Source organism: Schistocerca gregaria, chromosome 9 (assembly GCF_023897955.1).
Source record: "Schistocerca gregaria isolate iqSchGreg1 chromosome 9, iqSchGreg1.2, whole genome shotgun sequence".
Lineage (NCBI taxonomy): Eukaryota > Metazoa > Arthropoda > Insecta > Orthoptera > Acrididae > Schistocerca > Schistocerca gregaria.
This window is the reverse complement of record NC_064928.1, coordinates 183,085,936-183,099,602: the sequence shown is the minus strand read 5'-3', so window position 1 is coordinate 183,099,602 and position 13,667 is coordinate 183,085,936. Positions and strand designations below refer to the sequence as shown.

Genomic DNA, 13,667 nt, shown 5'->3' with positions numbered 1-13,667 from the left:
TACTGACTGCAGGAACAGGACACAATAATTTGGATGCCCGGGCGAGCTAAAAACATGGGCAGCATAAGCAGCCAGTAATTGTTGGTGTCGTAACCGCAGTGGAGGAACACCTGCCTCCACAAGTATGCTGTCCACAGGGCTGGTCCGGAAGGCACCAGTGGCAAGGCGTATCCCGCTGTGGAGGATTGGGTCCAGCAGCCGCAACGCAGATGGGGATGCTGAGCCATAAGCCAGACTCCCATAGTCCAAACGGGACTGGATTAATGCCTGGTAAAGCCGTAGGAGAGTAGATCGGTCAGTGCCCCACCTGGTGTGACTCGGGCATCGCAGAGCATTTAGATGCCGCCAACACGCCTGTTTAAGCTGCCGAATATGAGGCAGCCAAGTCAACCGGGCATCAAAAACCACCCCCAAAAACCTACGTAACTCCACCACTGTAAGAAACTCGCCGTCAAGATAAAGCCGCGGCTCCGGGTGAACAGTGCATCGCCGGCAGAAATGCATAACGCAGGTCTTGGCTGCGGAAAACTGAAAACCATGCGCTACAGCCCAAGACTGCGCCTTGCGGATAGCGCCCTGTAGCTGACGTTCAGCAGCTGCAATGCCAATAGAGCTGCAGTAAAGGCAGAAGTCGTCAGCATACAGGGAAGTGGAGACAGAATTTCCCACGGCCGCAGCGAGCCCGTTAATGGCTATTAAAAACAGACAGACACTTAGAACAGAACCCTGTGGCACACCGTTCTCCTGGACTTGGGAGGAACTATATGAGGCCGCGAAGTGCACGCCAAAGGTACGATACGACAGAAAATAGATCGCTAGAGGGCCCCGAAGGCCCCATCCATGAAGCGTAGAAAGGATGTGATGACGCCATGTCGTATCATACGCCTTCCGCATGTCGAAAAAGACAGCAACCAGATGCTGACGGCGGGCAAAGGCAGTACGGATGGCCGACTCCAGGCTCACCAGATTGTCAGCGGCGGAGCGGCCTTTACGGAAACCACCCTGAGACGGAGCCAGAAGGCCCCGAGACTCCAGTACCCAATTCAAGCGCCGGCTCACCTTCCGTTCAAGCAACTTGCAAAGAACGTTGGTGAGGCTAATGGGACGGTAGCTGTCCACCTCCAAAGGGTTCTTCCCCAGTTTCAGAATGGGGACAACAAGACTTTCCCGCCATTGCGACAGAAACTCACCAAATGCGGTTGTAAAGGTCGAGGAGGCGTCGCTGGCAATCCACTGAAAGGTGTTTCAGCATCTGAGAGTGGATGCTATCTGGGCCAGGAGCTTTATCAGGACAAGCGGCGAGGGCACTGTGGAATTCCCACTCACTGAATGGAACATTGTACAATTCAGGATGGTGGGTGCAAAAAGAAAGACTCCGACGTTCTATCCGCTCTTTAATGGAGCGGAAGCCCAAGGGGTAGTTGGCAGAAGCGGAATTCAGAGCAAAGTGCTCTGCCAAGCAGTTTGCAATGATGTCGGAGATTTCCACATATTTATATGCACAGTTGCAACATTTTTATAGTTTAGCGATATAGTTGGTCCTTGTATCTTTCTAATGATGCCAAATTGAACAAAATTGATTTATAAATAAGGGAGTTATAGTAGTTAATAACTTTCAACCTACCTTTTGTACTGACGCCAGATGGAGAAAAATGGTAGACATTTCAAAAAGACTCCCTGACTACAGTTTTGATCTAAAAAACTTGGAAAAAATTATTTTATCACGTTCTATTTATGTGTACTTTCTTACACCATATTTTCACAAATATCTGTGACATGATGGCAAAGAGATTTCATTATTTTGGGCAATTTTAAATGAAACGAGCCTGAATGGAAGCCTTAGACCCACTTCTAGATTTTACATAGGACCAGCATTTTCTCAAGTTCTCTGTCAGAGCTGTTGCTGCCGGCCGCGGTGGTCTAGTGGTTCTAGGTGCTCAGTCCGGAACCGCGCGACTGCCACGGTTGCAGGTTCGAATCCTGCCTCGGGCATGGATGTGTGTGATGGCCTTAGGTTAGGTTTAAGTAGTTCTAACTTCTAGGGGACTGATGACCACAGATGTGAAGTCCCAGAGTGTTCAGAGCCATTTGAACCATCTGTTGCTAAGGTATGACAGTGGTAATAGTTGTGTGCTTTGCGCAATGTTACAGGGGTAGGAACCGCTGGGTAGAGAAGGTAGTCTGGGAATATTGTAGGGTTCTCTACCCAGCGGTTCCTACCCCTGTAACCGACCCCGCTGCAAAACCTGCCCCATGCATCCCCCCACAACCACCTACTCCAGCCCTGCTACTGGTAAAACACACACAATTCAAGGCAGGGCCACATGTGAAACTACACATGTCATTTATCAGCTGACATGCCTGCACTGCACAGCCTTTTACATTGGTATGACAACAACTAAACTGGCTGAGCGCATGAACGGACACAGACGAACTGTCCGCCTAGGAGATGTCCAATAGCCAGTAGCGGAGCATGCCCTCCAGCATAATTCTAGGGACCTAGGAACCTGCTACACCGTATGTGCCACTTGGCTTCTCCCACCCAACACCAGTCGCTCTGAACTGCAGAGATGGGAACTTGCACTCCAGTACGTCCTTTCATCCCGCCATCCCCCTGGACTGAACCTACGTTAAACAACCTCACTCCCATTTACTTTTCAGTCTTCTCCTCTTTCCCTTTCCTCTTTAGCCATTCATGCATCTTTTCATCCTACATCTTTATACTATACACCTCTTTACTTCTGTATGCATCCTCTTTGGTTTGAAGCTGGCCCAGTACCTACAGTAGAAAATCTTTGGCTTCCCTCTGACAACCATGCCTCCATCCTTGCTACCCTCCCTGTTTTCCTTTCCCTGTTGCTTCATAACCTGGATTGTGAGTAACTAAATCCACTTTCCCTTCTTCCCTTTCTTTCCCCTCTCTCCTCCCTGATGAAGGAACATTTATTTCCCTGATGAAGGAACATTTATTCCGAAAGCTAGGAACTTAAATTTTCGGTTTTCTGTTTTTTCCTTTTTTTTCTTCTATCGGCTGTACTGAGCTGAGGTAAGTACTGGCCAGCCCCTCTATCTCTTTGTTAGTAATTGTTTCACATCTTTATATGAGATTTTCCACTAATTAGATAGTGCATTGTGTGAATGATGGGCAGTGGTGGCCTGCAGAGGTTGAAAGAATAAGTTTGGAAAACAATGATGTTTTTGTACATTTTTACCACCCGGCTGGCCCAGGAACATCATTCAAGAAATCGACCAGTGACTAAGTTTGGATACCAATGAAAAATGTGTTTAGGAAAATTTCGGTAGTTGAGTTTACCACAGTAACTGGCAGGCCTTATTCTATATGACAGAAGCTGTCTGAAGAAATAAGGGTTCTTAACATTCACCACCAGGTTTAGGAACAGTCATATCTCTAAGGATGTTAATTGAAAATATTTACTTTAAATATGTCAAAATAATATAAATGTTAAATTCAGTGATGTTTCCACTTTTTGTATATAATTCAGTACCTTACTTCAATAATAACTGATTATATTCCCCCAATATCACACATGACAAGCCAACAGCCATAAGATCAGTCTTAGAATATTGTGAATTAAATTCTCTCCTCAATTTCAAAAATTCATATCTTTGTTCACAGTCAGATATTTTTACAGCACGTTGCTATCATATAGGTGTACAAACTGTGCAAAAATCATATTTTTATATTCAGTAAAATAAACAAAATAACTGATGGTGGTCGAAGTAGTGAGGATATGAAATGTAGACTGGCAATGGCAAGAAAAGTGTTTCTAAAAAGAGAAATTTATTAACACCGAGTATAGATTTAAGTGTCAGGAATTTGTTTCTGAAAGTATTTGTATGGAGTGTAGCCATGTATGGAAGTGAAACATGGACGATAAATAGTTTGGACAAGAACAGAATAGAAGCTTTCGAAATGTGGTGCTACAGAAGAATGCTGAATATTAGATGGGTAGATCACATAACTAATGAGGAGGTATTGAATAGAATTGGGGAGAAGAGAAGTTTGTGGTACAAAGACAAGAAGAAGGGATCGGTTGGTAGGACATGTTCTGAGGCATCAAGGGATCACAAATTTAGTATTGGAGGGCAACATGGAGGGTAAAAATCGTAGAAGGAGACCAAGAGATGAATACACTAAGGAGATTCAGAAGGATGTGGGTTGCAGTAGGTACTGGGAGAGGAAGAAGCTTGCACAGGATAGAGTAGCATGGAGAGCTGCATCAAAGCAGTATCAGGACTCAAGACACACAACAACAACATATTCAGTCCTACCTGAGATAACAAACCCAAACTTCACAAAAAAATGAAAATTTTCAAATTTCAAAAATTCATAAAAAATTAAGGAAACATTTGTAATTCCATTGCATGTGAGCCGCTGAACTAGCCGCTCAAGCCAGTTTTTAGATAATATGTTCATCAGTACTTCACATGATTGTCTATCTGTACTCCCTACAATGAATCCATAGGCACACCAGTCTATACTCTGTAGGTTAAAGTAACATCCTATTAGCAATGCATGATCTGGATATTTATGTGCTACTGACCATAAACTTTCAAAGAAAGACTCTAGAACTGTCATAGCAGAATCGGGGAGCCGGTAAAAACATTCATTAATTAGCTTTGTTTTACCTAGACCTGTTATAAGCGATCAGATTAACTCCACTGTCACGCACTAATTGGACTTTAACGGAAAACATTTTTGGCAACTGCAATGAATACTTCCCATCCTGTGGCCTCTAATCTGCCATTCCAATATATGTTCCATGACTCACTAAGTATCTCAGAGCTTTCCACTGCGAGTTTAAGCCAGATCTTGGTTCTGAGAATAATTTAAGTGAATGATTTTTCCTGGCGAGCAATAAATTTGAGAATTTTGTCATGAACATTTCGATAATTTACTGATAAAACTTTGACAGTCTAAGTGTCTTTACTCTTAACATGGTACGACTTCCACTGCTGCTTATCAACTGGAGAGCGTACCTCAGAGTACAGCCTGGTCTACAAACCCCTCATACACACTCCACAAGTACTCTGCTACCCGAATACCTGTTCCCTGCGTAGTGCACTCAATTCTTTAGCACAATATTGTGACCTTTACTGGTTCCTTTTTTGTTAGCCCTGATATATTTCACTCACCTTTTCCTAAAGTTCATTTCAAGACATTTACTGTGGCGTACGTAGCTGAGTGGTAACACATTTGCCTACTGTGCAGCGAGGCCAGGTTAAATTCCCAGTTAGGTTGCAGATTTTCTCCGCTCATGGACTGGGCGTTGTGTTATCATAATCACCTCATCCTCACTGACGCACTTCCCCAGACAGGGCCTCCCAGCCAGCAATGCCACACGATTTTTTTTTAATGATAAATATCTTAGTGAACATGCAACATACTAACAGTACTATCATGTACATATTACATATCAGCACTGTTCTATTTTGTGATTGAGGCGTGACTAGTATTATGGTTATGTACTGACACTGGTATTTTAATATGGTCCCTGCTTTTCTGTTTCCACTTCCATCATTCCTGACACTGTTAAACCTCTCACTTCCAGCAACCAATCTACTCCCCCCCCCCCCCCATGTTCAATACTGTCCCTCATTTGCATAGATCTCAATCTCCTCTACTCCCTTCCCCCCCCCCTTTCCCATAGACTACTTAATTTGGCTATTTTTCATTTAATTTGATATTTTAAATCTGTAGCAGAATATTTTAAACCTATAATATTAACATTTTATTGTTTTAATGTCCTACTATTCATGTGGCCATACACCTTATGTATTTGAAAATGCAAGTTTTGTTGTAATGGTTTTATTCTCCTTTATATTCCGCATTGCCACAGCGAATTGTTAATGTTGGCTTGACATTATTTGACAGTAAATTATACCATTCTTATGGTTAGTGGTCAATGAACTAGCTCTCCGAATGCACAGTGCCACGTACTTTACTCACGCGATCTATATATATCTTTCTTAGTATTTCCTTTATTATGTTATTAAAGTAGCTTATTACAACTGCGTCCCTGCATGCAATGATTTACCACTTTTCATTTTGACATTTTACGTAATTTATTATCGTAATATGTGTGACATAGCGCCAACATGTTTACACTGCTGCAACTTAGTGCCAATTTTGTCTTCCTGGCCAGGCTTTATGGGAATGTGCTTGGAAGTTTGTCGTCTTATGTATGTGCACAACATTTAACACACTTGTCTTTGTGTTTCTTTTGCACTTGGGTACACTGGAATAGAGTATATTTGCTCTTTTGTTTAATGTTGCTAAATTGTTACTATCTAAAATGTTGTTATATATTTTTGTGTACCAATTTCTCTGTTATATTTTTACTTTAGGTTTCTGAACATAGAAATAATTCCAAAATGCACCATGCATACTTTATGATCCTCAAAGTCATTCTTCACCTATTGTATGACTTATGTGACATAGCCAGTTTAACCACAGATCTAAGCTTCTTTACTAGAATGGTTACTAGCTTCCTACCTATGTCACACGTTTCTCTGTAAATCAAGATTATCAAGTTTCTATTTTCTGATTCGTAACTTGTTAGGTGTAGCAGCTAACACTTAACATCAGTGGTATAAAGTAAGTGTCAACATGAATGTTTGGATACACACAGAAGCATCACTACTCATGGTAGTGATGAAAGGGTTGTACTCTTGCTGTCTGTCAACCTGTAAACCTACTAACCTTGTCAGTTATAAGGGAATTGTAATAATTTCCTTGTCTTTCATGTGCACATTTCAGAAACAGTTTCAATTTTCACATTTTAAAAATAAATCATAAAAAACTTTGAAATTTGTAATATGAAAAATGTAGAGTACGTAAATTATCAAAAGAGCAAACTGCAGCGAAAATACATGCAGTATAAATGAATAAAGGCTTAGGAATGCACATTTGTTTCTAAACAGAATTACACATGATGAATATGTTCCAAACTCTTCCTATAAACTGTCAATGTTTTCAACAATCTTGTACACTATATGCAAGAATTTAGAGTAAGGTTTGCCACTTCATGCTGCAGTATAAATTTTTGAATGAGCTTTAACACCAACATCAGGGCTAGATAATACCACAGACGCACATATTCAACAAAAATCACTTACCAACACAGCTAAACATGTTTATCCAAAGAAAAATCTACAATACAGACATATTTACACATTTTATCTTGTTAAGTATTTTCCTCGAAGGGTACTAATGGTAAAATGCAGTTCAAAGCTAAATATGGGGCAATATGATCAAACAAAGAATGTAAATAATCAACAACGCACCTGTAAGAATTATACAGTATATTGTTGAGACTTCAGTTTTTCGTATGTCCTATATTTCAGAACAAACAAACAACAAAGCCCTAAAATTCGAACTCTCAAAATGCGTTCTAATTGCAGTAAACAGTTCATTTGTGTTTTCTTGGATGGGGTTCACAGCCAAATGAAACTTTTTAAAGGAGCAATAAAAAAAGAAAACAGCCGATGCTGCAAATTTTTCTTTTATTTACTGGATGATTGGTTTTGAGTCAGGGTCCTTTCTCAAATCATCCAGATACTCAAATGGTATTTCCCAAAATATGACATCCATGTCAAGATAACAAACATATGTATAACAAAGAGCAAATAAACAGTTACAAAGCATACCTTGACATGATTTTTATATGTTGGGAAATAGCATTTTGACTATCTGCATGATTTAAAAATGGATCCTAACAAAACACTTGGTCATCAAGTAAATAAAAGTGAAACGTGCAATTTTGGCAGTTTCTCTGTTGTATTTATTAACACAAGTTACTGTCTTGCAGTTACCTTGGCTTGCTGGGAGTTCGGTTTTTAAAAGGCATTAACACAACCTGGGACTTAAAAATTATTTATTTTTCAAACCCAATATTGTCATTTTGGTCTTTAACCACTTTCATTTTTATGCAAAAATTACATACTTAAACAATATGAAAATGGCAAACACACCACACATCATCACATGGCTCATTTCGTGTGTGTGTGTGTGTGTGTGTGTGTGTGTGTGTGTGTGTGTGTGTGTTTGTTTTGGAAGGGGGGGGGGGGGGGGGGGAGGAGGGATCATCACATCAACCGGCCCACATTTTCAGTATTTGATAGTCACCCAAATTTCACATGTAGAATAAACACAGAATAAGTGCAATGGTTGGTGTTAATTTTTTAAAAAAATGATAAAAACTTTACATAATCAGAGAACATTAACTGAAGCGCTTGGTGCCACTTCAGTAAGTCATTGAACTGTCATTTGTCAGGCTAATCTAGACCATTGACTACAATACAGATCATTATATCGCCACTCCAACAATTTTGTTTTCACATTTGAAGGCTTAGCTGACTCTTGACCAGTCAGTCACCTTTCAAACTTCGGCCTTGGGCTATACAACGGAGCAATCTGTCACCACATGCTAAATTCCAAAAATTTATACAGATGGAAAGGAACTGTTTTTTGTTCAGTTTATTTTGGACTTTGCATTTGTGAAGTCAATGCCACATTGTTATGTTATGAGTCAAAGCTATCTAATACTGTCAGGTTCAGTTGACCAAATGGAGATGAGCTATGTAGTAACATAGTGTCAGAAAATTTTAAATACCAAAGTGTTTAAACCAGAAATTTATACTGTGTTCCACTACAATGATGCTGAAGGCCAAAAATGGAGCCCTTCTAAAATACACTTGCTACTTTCAGTTATGAGCATTCTTTCCTTTCCCTCAAATATAAACAACTGAATATCAATAGTTAATTATGCCTGAGGCAATAATCAATTTCCCATAAATAAATATCTAAACATTAATAACAGTATCTTATGTACTGAAATTGGCAAAACAAAAGTAGTTATGCAACACATGGTAGAAAATTTTTACAGGATATCGATCATGTCGAAATCACCACCACCCCAAACACACTTTAAATAACTGATGAGCTGTAAATAATCTGATCATTAAAAAGGTGCATAAGCATCCATTAAAACTGCAGCAGCTACTTAGAATCTCCCTCTGACAGTCTATCCACCTAAGAAATATATGTTAAGTTTTTAGAGTGTAACTTAAGACAAAGCATATATTACGAAAATTTTGGTGTATACTCTCAGAACAGAAATGCAGCAGAATATCGCTGTGAATCATGTCAGTATAATCAAAATTACAAACAAACAGCAAAACTGCATAATTACTGTAGTATAACTGACTGTATTAGTAAATTTGTTCAATGTAAACATAAAATTTTAGCATTAGATGCATTTAGCTTAAAGAGATAAGTTTTACATTTAAGTCATTGCAGGCTATTGAGTCACTAAATGCTGATGACTTAATAGCTATACAGATTACATTGACTAAAATCACCCTGAGCTCTTTTCACAATCGATTTTCAAAAGTGGTCTAAATTAAAATCTGTTTATGAGAAGTGCCTTCCAAGTTACTAGTAAACTGCTTTGTTAATCTAAACACAAGAAGACAACCGTACACGTCACAAACACTAGTCTTCAAAATATGTATACAAAAATATATTCTATGCTGGTGACCATCACATACGAATATTACAATTTCAAGTGGATATTTGTGGTTTTCACATACTGCCATCAGAACATAAAAAATTTCCAGCTGTCACCATTGGTAGAAATAAGCTACATATTTTGGCCCTCATATTCTTAAAACTAACCAACTGTTAATGTAGACCCATAAAACATGATTGAATTGTCAGATTTGCTTTCAGCATACACTAATATCACACTTGAATAATGATAAAAGGCCTGCCCGTTAGTTTTAATATCAAAATTAGACCGTAAATACATGACCACCAATGAAACAAAAACTGTAATGTCCTGGAAAGTCTCTTTTATTAGGGGATATCAGATTTTGGGATTGTCTTCAAACAAGGCTCAAGCTACTACTAATAAGATTGATAATTCAAAAATGCAACTTCTGAACATCTTACTGCGAAAAACTTTGACTGTGTTCCAGTCACAGAAACTCGTTTTCAAACTACTACACACACAAACACACAATTATCACCATGGATACGATAGGTTATCGGCTAATAAATTTTTCAAACCCACCAACAAGCGGTGCGATTACTCAGTTTAGTCTTCCGTTGACATTTTTACCCCGTGAACAACATTTAATAAGGGCTATATGCCACTCTCAATTATTACTTCAAGTTTAAACAAACTGAGAAAGAGATTCTACGGCCATTTGTTACCTCCGTTAGCCGCTCGAAAAGCTTATTTACGCCGCTGCCAACAAACCTCAGAACAAACAAACAATTTACAGTACTTACGTTCGATGAACGGAATAGTGGCTGAGACTGACTGAAAGCAATATGTATACACTTACTTATTGATACAAGTAGCTATTTTTTTTGAAACATTAAACACATATTCACGATCCATGTAACGCTATCCGCCATTTTCCCTTCAATACACAGTTTCAAAGAATTGGACGTACTTCCGGCAGGAAATATATTTAGATATTTACCTTAACAAATCCCTGTACTGAATTTGATAATTATATTTTTGAAAGACAACCTTTTTAATCTTCCAAGATTTACATATTACAATTTTACATACAACAATTTCCTCCATAAATGACTGAAGTCAGTGAATCTTTGGTTGCTATCTGCGTGATTCCTAAAAAACCACACAAACCAATGAAAATAAATTATGCATCAGAAAAACTGAAGGTAAATCATTGAAATCAATATGAAAATGACCCATGTGAATTATGATTCTCTGACGGGAATTTAATAAGCATACACTCTCAAATGTGAATAAATTTACCCGCTCTGACACGTCTTCATTTATGAAGTTGTTTGACATTTCAAGCGCCAAATGTGTAGCATCGTTTGAAAGAACATTTCAATTTGTATTATTGTTTGGACTGGAGAATTGTCGAAACGTGAGATGTCGGAAACACAGTCCATAGAGAACGTGTTTTACAATCGTGTGAGCGGTGAACTGCTCGATAAGTATATTGGCAAATCTGTGGTTGTATTAGGAAAAGTTAGGAAGGTACTGATACCGAAGTTGTAAACGATAAGAATGTGCAGCTGGATCTTCTCTTGATTCCGTGTCGAGCAAGTGCTTATATCCTAATATACTTGTGTATATCATATAGGTACACCCAAATGGCAGTAAATGGGAGCTGGAAACGACTGATGGAAGAGTTGTATCAATAAGTATGGGAATGCCCCTAAGTGAAGAGCTGTCTGGATTTGTAGAAGTAAGAGGAATTTGCCAGAGCCCCGCAGCTGTTTTTTGCAATTCGTATCTAACATTCCCTCCAGATATGACAGGAAACTTTGGTACGTCTTTTCAGATCATTTAAATATTCCATTAACACAAATAAGATTTAAAAATTTATTTGCCAGCAACGTATCGTACCCATGGAGATGGTGTGTGTATGCGCTTGCGAAGTAGTAGTTTGAAAAGTGTGACTGGAGCACAGTCGAAATTTATCGCATTAACATGCTCATTAATTTCGGTTTTAGAAGTAGCTTGAGCATTGTTTGAAGGAGCCCCGAAATCTGAAATCGGCTAATAGACGAGAGACTTTTCAGGACATCATCTTTTTTCTTTAGCTGTCATTTAGGTACGGACTGACAATGCTGCAACCAAAATATTTGATCACTTACACAGTGATATGTCTGACAGACAGTAAAATAAACTCATAAAACACACAGGTATCAAAAAACAAGAACATACAATAGTTTAATTTTATCCATTGTTTTTCAGTGTTTCGTCCGCGACTGTTTTTACTTTCGTAAAATGAAGAACAAACCGCCCTCAGTCACAAGTTGCATTTATTTACTGCAGATATATCTCAGTATGTACTGCTAAATTAAATATGTGTATTGTATATACCAACTGCACAACAGAAGCAGACATCATACAATGTTAAACTGTAAGTTAGTATCATATTATTAACACTATTAAACTTATATCTACAATATACCATGTTGTAACACAAAATTGTAATATCAACAGGCAAACAACTAAAAAACCTGATGTAAATCAATAAAAAGTACCTGAAGATGAGCCTCCATGGCTCGAAATGCATAGTACAGTAAATAAACAACTTGTGACTGAAGACTGTTTGTTCTTCATTTTACAAATGTAATATTTTTCTTTTTCTATGGATCCTAAGTGTAATACTCTCCATGGTTGTACATTAAGTCATAAAATCGTAAAACATATTTTCATTTGGGGTGTAATAACTTTGCCATTATATTTTACCTGTAAATGTACAATACACTGAGATGTAAAGACAATTGTTAGGCTCTTGTAGGTCACACTCAAGCAGGTAATCAGTTTGCAACACTTTAAAGTGTTTAAATTAATACACTGAAGATGCCAGATGTTATGTAACTTTTATGTTTTTGTTGATAGTATGTACATGTAGTCCACTAAAACATTCATCAGTGGAGTACCAAGACTTGACTACCAATAAACATTTTAGATTCCTCTTAAAATGAACTTCATATTTGCATAATTTTTTGTGGCTTCTGGCAAATTATTTCAGCTGTCCTAATAAGTAATTTTAATGGTTTTGCTAGGTATTAGTTTCTTTAAAGTAGGCCTACATCATTCTGTTTGTTTCAGAAACTGATTTGTACAATGAAGCTGTAAAGCTAGTTAATACAGTACCAAATCCTTGGTTGGCAGAGAGTGGTTAGTACACAATTACTACAAATGGACTGTACAAAGGATTTCTGTAATTGTACATAAGAAGAACTTGCTTTTTTCAGTTGCTTAAAAAATGTAATATTTTAATTGCATTACACATTTATAAATAAATAAATGTACATCTGCATATATGTCATGCTTATTCAAACCTGTCTCAGGGTCAAACAGAATGCATTGTGTGTTGTAATGCGACCTCATTTCTTATCCCTGTATACAATTAGTGAAGAAAACATCTTATGAGCACCTGCATATATGTATCAGACCTATCTATGTTGAAGGTGACATTTTTTTCGTGTAAGCTGTTATTTATTAAGACCTCTTGATTTTTGCTTACAATGCTATTTTTGAGTCTTTGCCCAGATCAAGGTGCAATTTACCCACAGGGACAAACTTGAACCACCAATCTCACGATAAATTATACAATAGAGCTGCTAGAAGCTATGTGACATCTCACTGAATTGTAATACTCTTTATTCGCCATTAATCAAAATTAGCCCTGAGCAGAAACAGATAAAGAAATAGCTCAAATGATACACAGATGAGTTGCTTCGTATTAGAGAAAAGATGCTCAGACTGTACAGAATATATAAAAATTCTTGAAAACAAGAGCCTGAGCTAAATACACCTCTTACACAAATTATTTAGAATGTAAAAGAAATACATAAACTGGCTCGCATATATATAGATGATGTAACTTGCCAAACAAAAGCGTTGGTATGTTGATAGATACACAAACACACACAATTCGAGCTTTCGCAACCTAAGGTTGCTTCATCAGGAAAGAGGGAAAGGTGAAAGGATGTGGGTTTTAAGGGAGATGGTAAGGAGTCATTCCAATCCCGGGAGCGGAAAGACTTACCGTAGGGGGAGAAAAGAACAGGTATACACTCGCACACACATCCATCTGCACATATACAGACACCAGCTGTCCTTTTCTCCCCCTAA

The 13,667-nt window shown here is 38.3% G+C and overlaps 2 protein-coding genes across 9 annotated transcripts in view; one reads left to right on the top strand and one right to left on the bottom strand.

Moving 5' to 3' along the window:
- The window catches only part of LOC126291762 (YLP motif-containing protein 1-like), a 362,461-nt gene extending 351,777 nt beyond the window's left edge, over nt 1-10,684 (bottom strand). For 5 of the 8 annotated variants that reach the window (XR_007551862.1, XR_007551863.1, XR_007551864.1 and 2 more), the window contains exon 1: nt 10,319-10,415. The gene's annotated coding sequence lies outside the window, so the exon portion shown is untranslated. Of the gene's footprint in view, nt 1-10,318; nt 10,481-10,515 lie in introns of those variants that run through there. The other 3 variants (XM_049985443.1, XM_049985444.1, XM_049985445.1) reach the window with 3 other exon arrangements.
- A 77-nt stretch (nt 10,685-10,761) lies between these two features.
- On the top strand, nt 10,762-12,853 carry LOC126291764 (replication protein A 14 kDa subunit-like). Its single transcript, XM_049985448.1, has 3 exons — nt 10,762-11,048; nt 11,155-11,341; nt 12,639-12,853. The coding sequence occupies exons 1-3, from the start codon at nt 10,941-10,943 to the stop codon at nt 12,710-12,712; spliced, it is 369 nt and encodes a 122-aa protein (XP_049841405.1). The 5' UTR covers nt 10,762-10,940; the 3' UTR covers nt 12,713-12,853.
- Nucleotides 12,854-13,667: the final 814 nt, after the last annotated feature.